Genomic DNA, 18,650 nt, shown 5'->3' with positions numbered 1-18,650 from the left:
TAGTTGGTGGGTGTCAAGGAAAGCTTTCTGGAGGAGCTAATGCCAGAGGTTGGGAGGGTGGTAGGCACGAATTAACTAGTGAACTTACAAACGCAACATGAAACATACCATGAGAGGTTAAAGAAGAGAGGTGCTCGTAGGAGGGAGAAGGATTAATTCCAACCGAGTAGCCCTGATGGACTTCACAGAGAGGTGGAATTTTAGATACATCTTGAATAATGAGTAGAATTCCAAGTCATAGGTATGCAGTTACTTATCCGTTCAAAACACCTTTAGCAAGTACTTGCTGTGTACCAAGTACTCTGGCACCAAGGATTCAGAGACTGTTTCTGTATTCCCTGAACTTACAGTTGATAAACAGAAAGGCAGGTCAACAAGTAAATCACAATGCAGTGTGATAAGTAAAATGCACAGAACACTGTAGGGAAACTTAATAGGGGCATCTAACCCAGGCTCAAGGTTCAGAGAACAACAGGGTAGAGTGGGGGAAATTATCGAAGTTTAAAGACTAAAGAGTGAAAGCTGGCAGGCACGAGTATGTGATGTGTTTGGGGAAATAAATTTTCTGTTGTTGCAAAAGAAATGATGCGTGGCAGAGGTGGTCACTTGAAAGAGAGAAAAGACTTTGGATTCATTCAGAGGAATTTTACTATATAAGCAACTGTAAACTACTGATTTTTTCAAATAAGGAAAAGTAATTTATTTATTAAAGGAAACATACATGTGAAGGATATGATGATTAATTACAAATGGAAAAGCATCCAAGGAGCATATTGCCCAGAAAAGTAGGTTAGGCTTGTGTATATGTATGTAACTATAATTCACAGTAAAAAGTAATACATAACTTAAAAAAAGCGTAAACCAAAGATACTGTTCAGAGCACCTAAAGATAGCATGCAGCTGCTGGGAGAGATTTCCCGGTGGCAGCATTACCTGCTACGAACACTTCACTTTTAGCATTGGGTCATGTTTTGAAGCTTAAAAATGGACAAGCTTTCCAAATAGAGGGAGAAGAACAATCAAAGGCAGAAACACAAAAATATGATACCCGTATAGGAAAGAACTAGTCGTATAAGTACTGTGCATGTGAATAGTGGTTAATAAACTGGAAAGAAAAGTGGGCAACCATGGTTAGTAAGGTGATTGGAATTTTCCTATTGGCAAGGACAAGGCATTGAATGTAATGGGGATCTGGGTAATGTAGTCAAAATCATAATTTTAAAGTCAAAAGAACACTGAATTTGTTGAAGCCAAAACCCACTATGGGACTTAATACAGACAGAAGTGTGGGAAGATATTTGATCAAATGCAGAAAGCAATGGGGAAAATGTAGAATTTTAACATGGTTAGATTTTAATTATGAAAAGATACTCTATTTTTCATGAGGTGAAAGGATAAAGACTAGGAAGAGAGAGAAGGGAAATGAAACAGAAGTTATGGATCAAACAGTTATAGTAATCCAAGTGATAGCGTTAATTTGGGTGGGAGGGTGGTCACAGTGAAGATGGAGGGAAGGAGGTGAATTTATGATATTTTTTCAGAGTTGAGATTGGCATTTCTAAATATGTATAGTGAGTGTATGCTAATATAAACATATTTTTAAGCTAATAGAAGGGCCTACTATTTGGGAGAGAGAGGACGGCTGAAAAGTGGATTCAACACACATTGAAACCAAGGAGTCAGCCAGATGTGAACAGATGTGGGAGAGAGCAGGATGTGTGAGAGTATTTTACTTACTGAGAGGTGAAGGAAGAGCAGTCAGCAAAAGAGACTAAGAAGGAGCCTTCTATACAGTAGGAAGGAAACAAAGAAAAAATGAAAATCAGAGGAAGTTCTAGAAAGGAGAGGTAAACTATAGCAATTTGCTCTACCTAAACAGACGAGAGAGAGAGAGAGAGAGAGAGAGAGAGAGAGAGAGAGAGAGAGAGAAGAAGAAGAAGAAGAAGAAGAAGAAGAAGAAGAAGAAGAAGAAGAAGCAGCAGCAGCAGCAGCAGCAGCAGCAGCAAAGGGCATTGAATTAGGTAATTACGAAATCGCCAGGTGATTTTTGGAAAAGTGGGGCCATTCGTTTCTATTATGGTTCTCTCTCATTTTGACAAGGGTAGTAGACTATAATATACCCCTGGGAGTCTAATAAAAGCTGTGGATCAGTTGCTAGTAGAGATCAGCCTACATAAATAATTTTGTCATATAACTTAAGAGTTTTTCAGATCATTTGGAAATCATTTCATGATTTCCACTCTAGCTTAACTGGGGCAAAATCTTAGATTGAAGTATTGATCCCTTAGCATTAAATGTCTCATGCCCAAGGGCAAAATAGACAGTATGAAAAAGGTACATCTACCAGATGGACATTGGTAATGAGATGAATCCCATACTTTGAAAATATACCCAGAAAACAGCACTTATATAAAAACGTGATCACTGCTTTCTCTGGTTTTGGTTCTCGGCACACTAAAAATGAATCTGCCAAGCCCAATTTTCTGATCTTTCCCCACCAAACTTTCCGAGTGGCTTCAGATGGCCGCATATTCTTTACTAAATCCATCTCCAGTCTTCTGGGCCCGCTATATCAAATGTCACCAAGTATAATTGTTTTTGTGTACTGCTCTCAATCAAAATATTCCAGCTGGCAGCTTGAAGGAGGGCTTGAAGAGTGGGAAGAGGGACAGAATGTTAAGATGCAGACGTACCAAAAGCATGAAAAGATTTTTTTCTTTTGATGGTTTACCGTTCAATGTTTTTGAATCAGAAAGTGCTTTTTGGCTCCGTCTCTGCAGTATTAGCTATGGCATAGTATGAAGCACATCAGTTACAAAGCTCCATTTTTCAAGGGAAGGATTTATTATTTTATGCCTTATTCACACTTCACTCAATAAATCTATCCTGTTAGCAGCTATCTCTCACACAATGTCACTTTGTCATCTCTATTCCTTTGTTACTATTCTTACTTACCACAATTACCATCCCCATAAAAACAAGACAAAACAAAAAATAAAACACCAGTATAGATTCTCTCACAATTTGGCAAGAATTGTCCAAATTCTCTGGCAACAATTCTATGTCCAGCCTTACTGACAGCTCATTCATGTCTTACAAACACAAAGAAAAAAATAAACATTTTTCAGCTGTATTTAGAGCTTCCTTGGTGCTGAATGCCACATGATTTGTCCACGTTTTTTTTTTCCCCTATTACCACTTCCCAGCATCATTAGTCATATTCAAACACTCTTGGCAATGCTTTATTTTTCATTATTTTGAAATAATACAAAAATTAAGCTGACCAAATAATGATACAAACTATTCTATTATGAAATAGTAAAAAATAAGTGTTGTAAATATTTGATCAAAAAATATTACAGGACACATATAATAGTAATAAGAACAGCTTCAAGCACTAAAAACTTTTAAACTGAAATTAAAAGAATTTACATAAAACAGTGGATTTGGGTATAAGGCAAACTTTATAATTAATATAAATTAACCTATTGTTTTAGTATAATCAAACTACATCTTAATGAAGCCCAAATCAATCTGATTTAAAACTTGATTTTAAGTGATACCCAACTTTATCAAAATGCCTTGGTTTCCTGTAATAAATGTATTTTTCTATTTTGTAACCACTTATTTTCTCATGAAGAAAGTTAACTTTTAAAGAGTTCTACCACATCAACATTCAGGGAATACCAAAAGTCACACCGAGGATGACTAAGAAATATCAATCCTTTTATCACTGTGGTTGAAAAGAAAAAAAAAATCTGTTAAAAGGCTCTTTTAAATAAAGATCTGAGGAGACCCAGAATTCACAGTTGGCATTAAACAATGCTGGCTGAAGCCGAAAAACAATTGTGCTCTTCCTACAACTTAAAGTCAAGGAACACGTATGAAGGACACATGGACAAAGCCAAAAGGGAGTAGGATCAAGGGTGGGAGGTGGAGACGGGTGGGGTGGGGGGGAGTGGTAGGGGAGGGAAATGGAGCCAACTACTCGAGCAACAAAAAAAAAGAGTCAAATATTTTGCCTCAGGTTTCAGGTCTTTCTTAGTTGTAATGAGTATGGGCCATTCAACCACAATTTGAATAGCGCTGAGTTCCAAGGAAATATTTGGAATGCTTGTAGTATATTTCTGTAACTTTAAGAGATCCCGTTATGCTTATGACATCATTGTTTTCCTTGAAAAATACATATAAGACGATTGAACAAGGGGCGGTGTGTAGGGGGTGGGGTGTCTGTGTGGGTCTACGTGTATTTTAAAAACCTTCACTGGAGGCAAGGGCCATCATCAACAACTACGGGCAACACGTGCACTGCACTTGTTACTTGCACTGCTCTCTCTCACACACACGTTTTTTCTACTTCTGTAACAAATGCCACCGGAATCCTGATAGGGGTTACCAAAAGATGGCTTATTGACATTTTGACAATATTAATTCTTCCAGTCCATGAACACTTATTTGTATCTTCTTTGATTTCCTTGTCTTGTAGTTTTCAGAGTAGAAATTGTTCACCTTCTGATTTGAATTTATTTCTAGGTATTTTGTTGGGGTTTTTTTTTTTTTTGGCTTAAAACCAAAGAAATTTATTGAAATTTAAAAGAATTTCTTAAATTTAAAGAAATTTATTGGTTCATAGTTCTGGAAGCTAGAAGTCCAAAATCAAAGTATTGGCAGGACCCTGCTCCCTCTGAAACCTCTAAAAGAGTCTTTCTTGGCCTCTTTCTAGCCTCTGAAAAAAGCTGCCTAGTGTTTAGCCAGGAATCTTCGGCATTCCTTGGCACGCAGCTGGGTAACTGCAGTCTTCACACGGCCCCCATCCTCACATGGCATTCTTCCTTTGTATCTCTGTTCTTCAAATGGCTGTATTCTTTTAAATTTCTTTTTAAAGATTTTTTCAATCACAGTTTACTTTAAATATTGCTTTGTATTGATTTCAGATATACAGCATAGAGTATTTTATTTTTTTGATGCTGTTATACGTGGGATTGATGTTTTTACTTCTTTTTTAGGAAAATTCACTGTTAGTGTGTAGCAGTGCTACAGGTCCTTGCATGTTAATTTTGTATCCTGCAAATGTACTAAGTTCATTGACTAGACAGTTTTTTGGTCAAGTCTTTAGGATTGCTTCTGTTTGCCTTTTCCTTTCCAATACTGATACATTTGGTCTCCTTTTCTTGCCTGATTTCTCCAGCTCCTGCATCCAGGACTGTGTTGAATCGCCATGGGGCAGGTGGACACCCTTGTCTTGTTTCCTATTTTGGAGGAAAACCCACCTTTCATCACTGGGCATGTTAGCGGTGGCCTTTATTTTGTTGAGGTATGTTCCTTAGATGCCCGACACATTAAAAGTTTTATCACGTTGAATTTTTTCAATGCCTTTTCTGCTTCTATTACAACGATCCTATGTTTCTTTTGTTTCACTCTGTATGTTGTTCCACATGCTTGCTTTCCACATGTTGAACTATTCTCACACCCCAGGGATAAATGAACTCCATTTAGTCACGTAAAGGATCCGGTTAAGGTGCTGCAGAATTCCGTTTGTTTTCTTTTCTAGAAGTGTCAGTTTCTGGCTTTGCTATCAGGACAATGTCGGGCTCATAAAATGAGTTAGGGAGTGTTCCTCCTTCCTTTATGACTTTTAAAAGAGTTTGAGAAGGATCATTGTTAATGCATCTTTAAGAGTTTGGTATAACCAGTAAAGACATTCGGTCCTAGGCTTTTCTTCCTTTGGAGATTTTTAATTACTAATTTAATCTTCTTACTAGTAATTGATCTACTCAGATTTTATAACTCCTCCTGATTCACTCTGGGTAATTGTATGTTTCTAAGAATGTTTCCATGTCTTCTAGATTGTCCAGTTTTTTAGCACATAGTTGTCCATACAATTAAGAACGTTTTGTTCACTAAGCTACATGTACGGTTTATTTCAAGAATCCAAGGGGTTTTGGATGCGTTGGTGCAGGCCCGAGGTTTCTGAGAGATCGGGTCAGTTTAGATCACCTCACCAGGCTATCTTCGGAAAAATAGCCCAACCCTCGATCATGTTCACATCACATGTGGTTCCCTAAGAGAAACTTAGGTTGAATTAATTGCAAATGTAATGAAATTTATAGGCAAAGTCTAGTTTCAGGCATAAACTATTTCCTTTTTTAGGATTTCTTATTTTACTCATAATATATGAAAGTACTAATTGGTTTTTACAGCCTCTCATACCTATTTAAAAGCTGGCTATCATGATACATGAGATTTTAGTTGATGGTAAAAGGGAATACTGTTCAATTTCCCAAGGTTCCTACGTAGAAATCCTATAGAAATACGATGTAAGCAATTGCTGATCCCAGAATTTCTGCCTGAAATATTCTAACTATACCCAAATCTCCATCACTACCAATTTCAGCTAATTCTTACTTACTTATTAAGACTCAGATCAAGTATTGACTTTTTATAAAGCTATTATTCCTCCAGGAATTGCTGTTTCCCCACTCTCGCATGTATAGCACTTTGCATGGATCTCTTTCTACTCTAGTACTTCCTAAGAGAAATCAGAAAGTAAGGACTCTGTTGTTTCATTCTGTATATTCCCAGTGCTTGTGATAACTTAATGGTATTGAATAGCAGTCTTGTTCGAACTGGTGAAGCAGGGTTTAGTCATCTACCAGATACTAGTTTAAGTCAAAAAGATGGATACATTTCCATGTACAATATGGTAAAGTTTTAACAATCTTAATGTTTAATTGCTTAAGATGCTATGGATAAATAGCAGCAGTTCTCACAGGAATTTGAGACATACCTTACTTGACTTGTGGTCCACATTAAAAGTGGCAATTGCATCCTCTGTTTTCTTCCTCCCAGACTTTGTTATTACATATTCAGCAAGTTTGTTTGCTAAATAGGTCTTTCCAGTACCACTGGGTCCTGAGAGTATAATTCTGTGATGCTCCATCAACAAGTTAAAGTACCTCTGGGCAATTGGTTTAGGAGTCAGCGTATCAAAAACAAAACTGTCCAAACTGTTTTCTTCTACCCCTGAAGAAAGAAACAAAGGGAACAGCACACCTTACTGTTCTACACAAGCTGGGGTTTACAGCACAGTGTCAACTGACAAAAAAGCTATGTTATTCATAGGAATCCAGTTCTTGCAAAATACTTTCTTTGGTAATTCTTTCCTACAAACATATGTTTTTTTTCCTTCTTACTGAATTTATTGTCATTTTAAGACAGAAACCTCAGTAATAAGGCTGAGTAAACATCCAAAGGAAAGCAAGCCATTTCCTTTTGTTCAGGCTTCCTTCCACTGTCTGCTTCATGTTTCCCCTCTTAAGTTTGCAAAGAGAAATGGAAGCGTTATCATAAATCTTATTCCCTTTGAAGGTGGTAGTTTTGTTAGCCATATGATCTTACTCACATGGGGAATCTAATGAACAAAATAAACTGACGAGCAAAATAGAAACAGAGGCATGGGTAGCAGAAACAGACTGACAGCTGTCAGAGGGGAGGGGGTTGGGAGACAGGAAAGAAGGTGAGGGGATTAGCCAAAGAACACACATGTGTGACCCATGGACACAGACACCAGTGTGGGGATGGCCTGAGGGAGGGGGGTGGGGGCTGGGTGGGGGTGGGCAAAAGGGAAAAATGAGTATACCTGCAATAGGGTCAACAATAAAAATTAAGTTAGAAAAGAATAAATGTAAATAATTAACATAAAATACGTGTGTGTGCATTCTTCCCTTTTTCTTCCAGTTTCTCCTCTGTATTTCCATTTAGTTCTCACTAAACACCCAGGCTGTATGACCCACCTGAGCTCTGAAGAACACAAATTGTGGTATTTGGCAAGGAATTAAGAAGGAAACAGTATCTCCTTTTATTTACTCAATTACCTCAATCATAAAATCAAATATTGACACATTCCTCTATTAATTCATAGTTTATATAAATGGGTTCTGATTCTATGTCATGTATGAACAAGGAATTATGGAGACAAGTATAATTTAGATATTCTACTTGCCTATAATTAAGCATATCATCCAAAACAAAGAAAACAGAATTTCTCACTCCTGATTCTGAATTTTCATTCTTTATCCCAGTGGATATTTATTGGGTATACATATTTTAAAATCAAAGACACAGTGATGAATTCATTACTTTAGAATATACCAAAATTTTTTTAAATCCTCCCTACATGAAAGATGGTAATGGAAGAAACCTAGAAACTTGAAATCCCCTAAATCACATTCCTTTTTTGTAAGTCCTGGAGAATTTTCAAAATTACATTCCAAGTTTCACATCCGCAAATCCAAAGAATTTCATTTATTTGGATTTTAGTGTTTTAAGTAGGACTTCTGTTTAAAATATAAATATGGCTTATTTCATACCCAAACTATCAAAGTAGTTAACATCGTTCATATGAACGATGATATGTGTCATATTTTCATATGAACGTTCATATGAAAATATGAAGAAAAACTGCCAAAAAAGAAATATTGGTTAAAAAATGCAATATGCTTTTTTCTTTTCTTTGTATTTTTACCTTTCAGATTCACAGTGATGATGTTATTGTCTCCAACAAGGTACCCACAAGGCAGCAACTCAGGCACTTCGAGGCTGTGGGATCTAATCACATCTCCGACGCAGTAGCTAGCGATGCAGTCGGAACTCAGACCCAGGCTGGAGGACGTGTCAACGCGGAACGCGTACTCCTAAACGGTACGCACAGAAAAGGAAGGACAAAACCAGGTTTGGCTCATCTACGAAAAATACAAAATTCTTGGGGATATGAAGGAGCTGTCAAGAATTTTAGAAATGGGTAATATAAGAACTACTAATATTGAACAGCAGAAAGATAGAAAGCTTTCCTTGATATTTGAAATGAAGGAGAGTAAAAGCAACTGTCTATGCTATTAAAACTGAGAAAAGTATGCAAAATGAAACACATTTGAAAATTAATATCAGGATATGTTTCTCAACTTACCTTAAAGAGACGTCTAATTACACCATCTAAGACATCCCACTTGGTTTTCCCACTAACACCGATGGATCCTATCAAATATGCCTGAGACTTCTGATCCTAAATAAGAACAAAATACAACAAGGTAAAAACCCAACTGTGTGTCTTGTCTCATTACTACATTTTCTACTAAAATGTATTAATGTAGTGATGATTAAGACTAAAATATTTATTAAGCCTATGGGTTTTATAGTAACAGATACACACGGTGGATTATATAAAAGAAAATACACCCCAACAAACTAACCAACCAACCAACCAACCAACCAAAGAAAGAAACAGCAATAGCAACAAAACAAGAAAGAAGGAGATTAGATGAAATGGTATGGTCAAGGAAAACTGATTCATGACCTGTTCAGTAGAAGGGTAAGGGCCAGGAGAGAATAGTCTTCCGTTTTAATGCAGTGGGTGCATTCCTGAAGAGAAGCAGCTTGGTAGGAAGGAAATGGTGATAGAGATGGAATAGAACTATATCATATGAGTCCTAGAACTTCATCTTACTATTTCTGTGATCTTATCTTTGTTAAGTCTGTTTTCATTTATTAACTTAGATTATCTCTAAAATCTAATCCAGCTTTAAAAATAAATTATCCATGGTAGTATGGCATTCACATGTTTACAAAACAGGACCCATTTGGAGTTCACCATAAAATTCCTGATTTAAAAGGACTTGCCAGGGTGTGTACAGGACTCATTTTAGCAAGCAAAGGATCCCTTTACAATACAAATAATGGTCCCAAATTTATCTTTTTTGTGGGATTATCACCATTATTTAGATATAAGCTGTTAAGAAGCCAATATATTTAACATTAAAAAGTGGAGAAATTCATAGTAAAACTATTGTGATTTTTTTACTACTGTTATAGAATAAATGTTGGTATCCCCCCCAAAAAATTAATGTTCAAGCCATAACCCCCAAAGTGATGGAATTCAGTATTCAGAAAGAGAAACTTTAGGAGTTAGACTAGGCCACTGATGTGGGCCTTTCATGATGGGATCGGTGGCCTCGGGCGTAGGGGAAGAGAGGGCTCTCTCCTCCGGCGTACAGTGAGGAAATGCCGCGTGAGGACGTGGTGGGAAGGTGGGGGCCTGCACTCGAGGGGAGAGCCCACACCAGCAACCAGAGCAGCTGGCACCCTGGTTTTAGACTGCAGCACTGCGAGGAAATACATTTCTGTTGTTGTAGCCGCCGAATCTGCGATATTTTGTTACGGCGGCCCAAGAAGACCAAGACAACTACTTTCAATGTTCAAAGACTCTGTCTTTTAGAATAGTTCTTTCAGAATTATTTAAAAAAAAAGAAAAGAAAAGAAAACTTGTTTTCCAGTGTTACTGTAACCCAGTCAAAATGGACACCCACACAATGCTTTCTGAGCAGCTGCTTTTAAACTAGAGACAGTTTAAGCTTCACTGAGACAATAGGCTCCCATAAAGATCCACTTCGAAATCAGGTACAAATCTGCAGCTAAAGCAGAGAGTCTGTGGCAAGGGAATTCTTGGAAAATTTGCTCAGTGTAAAACTTCATGAGTGCCATCCCACTTTTTTCAAACTTAAATACTTCAATTATTTAAAAATTCCCAAGTATCTTTTGTTTTTCTGTTTGAAAGAATTTAGGTTCTTATAAATTTGTATTCTTGGCCAGTCAATGACAGATTCAGCTGGAAGTGCTATTTTTAGTTGTAAGAGAGGGCCAGAGTCAGAATGACATTGTCGATTTGAAGGCAACATTCGATTCCAGAAAAATCAAAATACTTGGCTATTCAGCGAAGACACTGCTTAAAAATGATGCACGCACATGCATCAATGGAATTTATCATCCTGAGTTCAGTACGATGTCTCTCCAGTGTCTAGAATATTTATTTATGTGGTTTATAGTCTCTTCTTTGTGCAAAGACCAAATCGACAGCAGCAGAAACACGTTACTGCACATTGTGAATATCACCTGTATTCTACAAGTAAAACCGGAAGAATATTTCAGACAAGACGTTTTGTCAAAGAAAGCAATGTGTTTTTCTAAGTTCTGGAAATGAGGGTGGCTGACCTCCATACTGTACTCAGTGAGTGAACTCGACACACCGAGACAGTCCCACCTACTGACGATGCCATTTTTTCTAGCCCCTAACTTTTATGCTTCTATAACCCATTAAGGTAAAGCCAAGAAACACTGCTGATAATATGTTTATCAGGACAAATATTCAAATATAACATACATTTGATTCATGGTCATATGCAGCTTTTAGAAATAAAGAACTTAAGATTAAAGAAATACCTTTGCTCGACCGTAGCCCTTGCTTATGGAGACTATAATTTTCACACTGCGTCCATCTTTATGTCCATTTGCATCACCAGCATCATCTAGCAAAATATCTACCAAATTAAAAAAAAACACATACACACAAACACACATGCAGTAGAGTCACATGAGCTCAGATTTGTCCATTGTCATGGTTTTCTCTCTCAGAGTTAGTTTTATAACTTTCAATGGGAATATGTAGCCTTTCTGCTTCCCATTCTAGTCTAATTGGTTTAAAAATCCTCAACCTTCAGGAAGATGAATTATTGTGGTTGGGTTACAGCAGGGGTGTCAAACTCACTTTCACCGGGGGCCACATCAGCCTCGCGGTTGCCTTCAAAGGGCAGAATGTAATTTTAGGACCGTATAAATGTAACTACTCCTTAACTAGGGGCAAGGAGCTCCATGCTGCCACCGGGTAGAAACAAGGCGCCAGGCTGGATAAAACAAGGTGGAGGGCCAGATTCGGCCCCAGGGCCTTGTGTTTGCCACCTCTGGGTTACAGTTTTCAATCTACGATTTTATTTCTGCTTCCAAAGATCTTCACCCAGGGCTGGGCCATTGTCTTCAGACGAAGAGACAAGGGGTTTCCTTTCCCGTCACACACGGATCTGAGTAATGCCTGAGTAACATTTAGCTACCATTATAACTGACAAACTGAAAAGCAATCTGGTTTTTCAATCCAGTCTAAAATATCCAAGCTCAACACCCATGTAATTTATGAATGTAAAGGTGCTGGAATTGACTGTCAAGTGAAATTGTTTTCGAGCATGTGGCATGTACCCAGGTATGTCACTGCTTACCTTATATTTATAATCACTATGGTGTTACTGAATTTCAACCGTGGCATATAAATACTTTCTTCCAGAAATATATTAATTATTACTCTCCTGTACTCTTTATGCTTATAGTTTCAAAACCAGAATAGTATTTCTAATAGTCAACTAAGAGTTATAGAATCATGATAAAGCTAGCTAACCTTTAAAGCACCAATCTTTAATTGTGATTAAAGATAATTTTCAAAATATATTATATGAGATTAACGTCCAATTTGGAGAATTATTAAGGTAAACTATCCCAAATACATGTTTTCCTTTGACAATGACATTTCGACAGAGCCATATTCAATATGAAGATAGAGTTCTGTGGGCAAAGGCAACTCAGCTACGTGCTGAAGGCCCATGAACCTGATGACAGGAAGGCGGAACCGCTCTGACTGTGACTGTAGAGAAACAAGGTCTGTGACTGTACCATCAAAGAAACAACATCACCAAATGACTTCTAAAAATGGAATGGTGTCATTATCTTAATAAATAGGCATATATGATTTTGCAAAGGAAGGAGTAAAACGACATTTAGAGTTTGAGGAATATGAAGATTTTTGCTAGAAAAGTTTTAATCATCAAAGACTATCTCCCTTACTGGAGCTTAATTATTTCACCAAATTTGCACACTCACAGTCTCTCACCTTTTTGCCTATCCTACTGAACCGTAAAACACTTCCTTACACGTCCCCTTCATTCTCCTGCTCCTCAGACGTTTACAGTGGCTTACTGGTGGTTGTTCACACCTCAGTTTCTAATAGTTAACGCCCAAATTAACTTTTTAGTACTTTGCTAAACTATTTGTAAATGTTGATAAATACTCGAAAGTATTTATCACACATAAAATATATCAGAAACTGTGTTGGGGATTGGAACTAAATACCAAGGTGAGAAGAAAAGTGAATTTTCTACTTTTTTGTAGTATACATTTTCAACAAGAGAATTGTAAAATGTGTTAGGTGCAACAAGTAAAGAAAGGGCACGAGGCAGTGAAATAGAGTAAGTGAAGAGAGCCTGCTCTAGACAGACAGGTTATCTTGGAGGGCTTCCCGGAGGATGAGGTGTTTGAAGCTAAGACAAGGAGGCTGAGAAGTGCTATGCAAATGAAGACGTAGAAAAGGATGTCCAGTCAACACAAACAAGTGCGAAAGTCTTGCTGAAAGAGCCAGGTGTGTTCAAGGAACAGGCAGACGTTTGGGAAGGCAGTAGTGTGGAGACGAAGGGAAGAGTGGGGAGTGTATGAAATGATGTTGAAGTGAGTAAGGGCCAGATCATGTATGCCCTAGTAGTCCATCATAAGGGGCCTAACCTTATTTCTGATCCACTTGTCTGCTCAAGTTTGCCTTAGAAGATGTTCCTCATTTTCTGTCACGATTGCTCTTAAAAACCTATGCTTAAAATGTGAAATGCCTCCTGACAGCAGTACGGTAAATATTTACCAACAAATAAGTGACTGAGTGTCTCTGGTTTTCCTGTATGTGGCTACTTAAAGCACAATGAATGTAGCAGTTAAAAGTTCAGGCACTGGATTCATCCAGACTTGGGTTCAAATATTAGCTCTGCCACTTACTAGTTGCATGATCTTCAACACATTATTATAATCACTTTCCTAAGTCTTGATCTCCTCATCTGTAAAATGGGGCTCAAACAGCACCTGTTTCATAAGGCTACTGAGAGCATAAGCAGGGGTCTGACAAGGGCCCCCAGTCCCAGTCCACAGCCTGTTAGGAACTGGGCCACAAAACAGGAGGCGAGCGGCATGCAAGTGAGCAGCAAAGCTTTGCTCGCATTGCCGCCTGCCTGAGCTCCGCCTCTTGCCCATCCTCATCCTCACCTGCACCCCCCACCCGTCTTCCACGAAATGGGCCCCTAGTGCCAAAAAGGTTTGGGACAACTGGAAGAGATAATTCTTTGAAAGCACTTTATCCCGGTGTTGAAGAAATTTAGCTGTTCTATTATTCCTTTTCTCCACTTGCTTATTGTAACCAGTTCCACTGACAGAGGAGGAGCACATGGTGACTCACTCTGGCTCTCCGGCTGTCCCCCGTGTATGACCAGCTGAAGAAACAACTCAGGGAGAAACAAAAACAGCAAGTGTGAGTTAAGGGTCCTCTGTGGTTTGTTATGGAAATTTAGTTATGGACCTCTCTAAACACTTTGAGGGAAGGACAAATAGGTCACTCATTCTGGTTAAAATAAAATTTTGACCAAAAAAACCCCCCAAAACTTCTCAAATTTATGCCTTTACTGGATGGATGGAATCTGCGGGTATGTTTCAGGCACCGACCACTTGTCAACTACCCTCTCTCCGGCCTACTTCTTTCTTTTATGAAACAATTAATCATGCGCCTTAGAAAGTTTTTCCGTTAACATGCGCCAGCATGAATGCACTTTTGATTTCCAATTTTGAACTCACTTGGCAAGGGGGGAAGCCATACCAAAGAACAAAAAATTGTGAATGTGATTTCTTTAGTTTCATATTTAATCTTTATGGGTTCTAGTCTCTCCTAGACACGCATTTTAGTTTCATTTTTACATGGCTGTTCTTTCTAAACTACCTTCAATACTAACCTTGCCCTTCTCAGCCGTACCATATTTCCCCAGGACAAAACAGAACCATGTGACAGGCAGTGCGGTCCTGCTACTACAGCCAGCTGTGAGGTGCCATCCCTGTCCCTCCTCGGGAGCTGAGCCCCGGGCCACCGACAGGCAATGACGGCCATGGGTGTGGGTCCTGCTTCACTTCCCTGTCAGGCTCACCCCAAGTCAACACATGAGATATTTCACAGGATTCTCTGACTCTATATATTTGAAGTTTTTGTTCTTTCTTTTCAGGCATCTTTCGAAGAGTGTTGATAAACCTTGGAGACTATTCACACATTCAAGTTCTTACCATAGTTCCATAGATGTGTTTTACCTACCAACATGTGGGTTCATTTATTATGACTTCTGTTTGAGTCTAGGCTGCTAGAATTTGTTTTGCATGATGCTTATTCTCAGGGTTAATTTCCCCTCTCCAGACCCCACCAAATGTTTTATAAACACTGTTTTCCTGATTTTCAGGGAGTTCCTACTTGCTTTTTATAAGAAGAAAGCAAGTACACATTTAGATCATTCATTTTACATTATGAAGGGCAGATTTAATAGAATTTTTAAAATTCTGACATTTTAGAAGCAAGAGATGTGACTGACTAAAAATGTCATCTATATTATTAGCACGCTGTGTCTCTGGTTCTCTTCTTTATTTTCATCATCACCTTCTATATTTTCATGTAATTTAAGGCAACTCATTATAGAACTGAGGAACTAAGTTTCTCAGTTCTATAATGGAATCCAAAGTTACCCAGGAACATGTATATTGTTGATTGTCAAGCGTCATCTGGTGGCCATGCTTTGTAATTACCACAGACACACACAACTTTCCTACACTAAAGCTCCTGTGCATAAAATAGCTCAATGTCTTAGGAGCAGTTATACTTCTAAATGACTCGTTCATCAGATATCGACACCCTTATGTTACATGATTCTATTTGCAATTGAATAAAACCGTACTCTTGTCCCATCATTAGTACCACTGAATACAATAACAGAACCCAGTGTGCTCTTTTTGTTTGTTTGTTGAAAATTTAACACATCTGCAGACTAAGTGATTAGCATCAGTACGTTCTCTCTTAGCAACATCATGTGGGATCATCTCGTCAAACTTTGGGATAGGTCCCAGTACACTTGCCCATGGGCTCTGGACACTTAAAACACTACGAACCTGCATGGGGCTGTTAGTATTATACTCATGAGTACCAACGATCATCAGGTTTCTTTATCCTACTGCAGTCATGGGTGAAATACTTCTCGAAAAAGGATGTGAAAATCCTATCTCTAAGCCTTTCCCGGGGAATGTGCTCTAAAAATGATAACGACATAGAATAAATTTACGAAAGAAAAATGGGACTATTTCTGAGAGAGTGTTTACATTTTAAGAGGGTGTGAGTGGGAGTAGTGGTGGTACCTGCACCCCAGCCCTCCCACACCCTGTTAACCCCCCGTTAACCGGGAGGCAGCTGTGTGCACACAATCACCTGAGGTAACAGACTCTGCGATGTTCAGGTTGTTGAGAGAAAGCCCCAGCGACTGCCGCGAGGACGAGGAGGAAGTGCTGCTTGCGGACTCCGAGGGCGGCCGAGCAGGCTTAGTTGTGTTACCCGTCTCTGCCTTCAACCGGTCATTCTCAGCCTTCAGTGTTTCAATTTCATTCTTTTGTGAAGATGGAGAACATGAGATAAATTGGACAGGTTTGACTGAGAAAGTGGTATCACTTCTTTTACCACAGTTAGTTTGTTACTAAACAAAGCATGTGGTGGTATGTAAAATAAGCACATAGAAATTATAAAAACAGACTTCCTCCCAAAGAAGGAAAAGTAATCTTTCCTGTCTCTCCCACACATATATGCATGTATTCACAAATAAAGCCACACTAGCCATTAGAACTTTAATATTTATTTCTTGAATACATCATGTATTTGAGGAGTTTTCCAGGATACAGTCTCATTTGAATTAAGAATACTGTAATTGAAAGCTTCAGAACATTTCTCATTTTAAAAGTATTGTTGAAATCTCACAGCAAATAATGACATTTTTAATACTCTGAATTCACGGAGGGTTGAAACTCAGAGCAGAACAATGCAAATAAAGTGATTTCAAATTACTTCAGAATCACAGCCAACATCTGAAAAATTTTTTGTCCCTTCGAAATGGGGCACTAAGCTCTTCAATACGACAAAACCCTTTTGATGAATATATACAGCGGCGTGTGAATCTGCTCGGCAATGAGCTTTTCTTACTTCAGTCATCTGTGGTGCCAAGCGATTACTGGTTTACGATAATAAAATGAAAACTTAGTCTGAGCACAGACTGGTTCTGAATTTAGCCTTCAGATGCTTCCAAAAAAATACAAAAGCTTCACTTTTACAGATGGCATTCGACATCACTTTACTTTCATATGGGGAAGGCTTGAGTTATGTTTGTGTAGTTTCCTCATTACTTTTGTTTTTCAATAGAAAATAGGAAAAGGTACTTGAAAGTCAGATTTTAAAACACTAACAACAAAAATCCAACAGAAAGGTAAATCATGGAAAAGTGAAGAAGCAAGGATTGTAGCTGCCTCTCTACAAACAGCTGTCACATAAACGCAATCACAAGTATAATGGTCTTTGTGAGCGACTGGCCAGTGTGCACTCCCACCACCAACACCCGAGGTTTCTCCACTGGGTATTAGGAAACAAGCGGCAAAGACTGAATAAACAAAGCACAGTTCCAGAGAAGGGTGACGGTGAGATTTGGTTTTGTAATAACTGAGAGAAGGAAAGGAGCAGTGTGTTCCTCGCTCCAGGCTGCCCCGGGAAGGAGCGTCAGCACTGACCTGCATGCGGTTCATGGCTTCCCTGATCTGGTCTAGGTGATGAGCTGAGCTCAGGGCCTCCAGCCGGATATCTGTTAATTTCAATTCCTTTTCTCTGAGCTCACTCTTCAGCTGCAGAATTATCTCTGCCTCGGCCTCGGTGCATTCACAGATCCTAAAAAAAGGGAACAAACACAACATCAGTGGTTGGGGGAAGCCAGTGGATTAGGAAAAGTAATGCTTCTTTTAAAGGCTGAACTGTAATCTTATCCAGCAGGTACAGAAATTATTTGCTGCTGGCAAAAATCTAGAGAAAAGAAGAGGGTTTTACCAACAATAATACATTTACAGCTTCAAAACTGGAAATTGTAACTATCTTTTCCTTTAATCTTTTCCTTCCCATTTTCTGAAGTATGAAACAGTCAATTATAACTATATATAAACTGATCCTCAAAATTCTCTTGTTGCTGATATTTATGGGGCTGAAGATTTATAGTGATATTACATTTAATGCTACCATTTTCCAAGGGACTTAAATCTCTGTTTGTGCCATATGAAATATTCTTTTTTTAAAGCAAAGTTATTATATCCTTAAAACACTGATTTCTTGTTTTATAAATATATGCAAAGATAACCTTATTTGCCACAATATCAGCTTCAAGGTACCATGAAAATTCAACATAAATATTGTAGAAAATAAATCAGAGAGATTAGTTTTGAACATTTAAATAATGGATGAGTGTTACATAATCCTTCTGCTAGGCTCAGCTGATTCATGGGATCACAGTTAATGAAGCTAAAACACAGATTTCGATCCATAGAGAAGACTAGGTAAGGGCTGCTTAAAGGCCATATACAATTATATCCTTGTTGTTGTTGCTGCTTCTTTGTGGACAGCTTTGTAGGAACCATGTCAAAAGAATTTCTGTTACAACTAGTATCACTTCCATTTAAAATGTGAGGACTAGGTTGCTGGTCACAAAACGTTAGTGTTATGTGTTCTTCCTTCCTGTGTAAGTTGCGACATTTCATAGGATGTACAAGCGTCTGTACATTTCATAAAATGTACAAGGGTCCTTCGTGGCCCTGTTCAATATGACAGTCCTAGGCTAGTCACTGCCATGGGCATAAAGGAA

At 38.3% G+C, this 18,650-nt stretch overlaps 1 protein-coding gene across 2 annotated transcripts in view; it reads right to left on the bottom strand.

Annotated features, from left to right (window-relative positions):
* The window catches only part of NAV3 (neuron navigator 3), a 319,752-nt gene that overhangs the window by 18,193 nt on the left and 282,909 nt on the right, over positions 1–18,650 (bottom strand). For both annotated transcript variants that reach the window (XM_053921041.1, XM_045187323.2), the window contains 6 exons: positions 17,536–17,689; positions 16,196–16,370; positions 11,272–11,369; positions 8,966–9,061; positions 8,525–8,693; positions 6,788–7,023 (listed from right to left, as the gene is read on the bottom strand). In XM_053921041.1, the coding sequence (XP_053777016.1) occupies positions 6,788–7,023; positions 8,525–8,693; positions 8,966–9,061; positions 11,272–11,369; positions 16,196–16,370; positions 17,536–17,689 (928 nt within the window). The remainder of the gene's footprint in view (positions 1–6,787; positions 7,024–8,524; positions 8,694–8,965; positions 9,062–11,271; positions 11,370–16,195; positions 16,371–17,535; positions 17,690–18,650) is intronic.

The sequence above is a fragment of the Desmodus rotundus genome, chromosome 3 (genome assembly GCF_022682495.2).
Source record: "Desmodus rotundus isolate HL8 chromosome 3, HLdesRot8A.1, whole genome shotgun sequence".
NCBI classification, from domain to species: domain Eukaryota; kingdom Metazoa; phylum Chordata; class Mammalia; order Chiroptera; family Phyllostomidae; genus Desmodus; species Desmodus rotundus.
The sequence above is the reverse complement of the archived record's forward strand: the minus strand, read 5'-3'. Positions and strand labels throughout refer to the sequence as shown.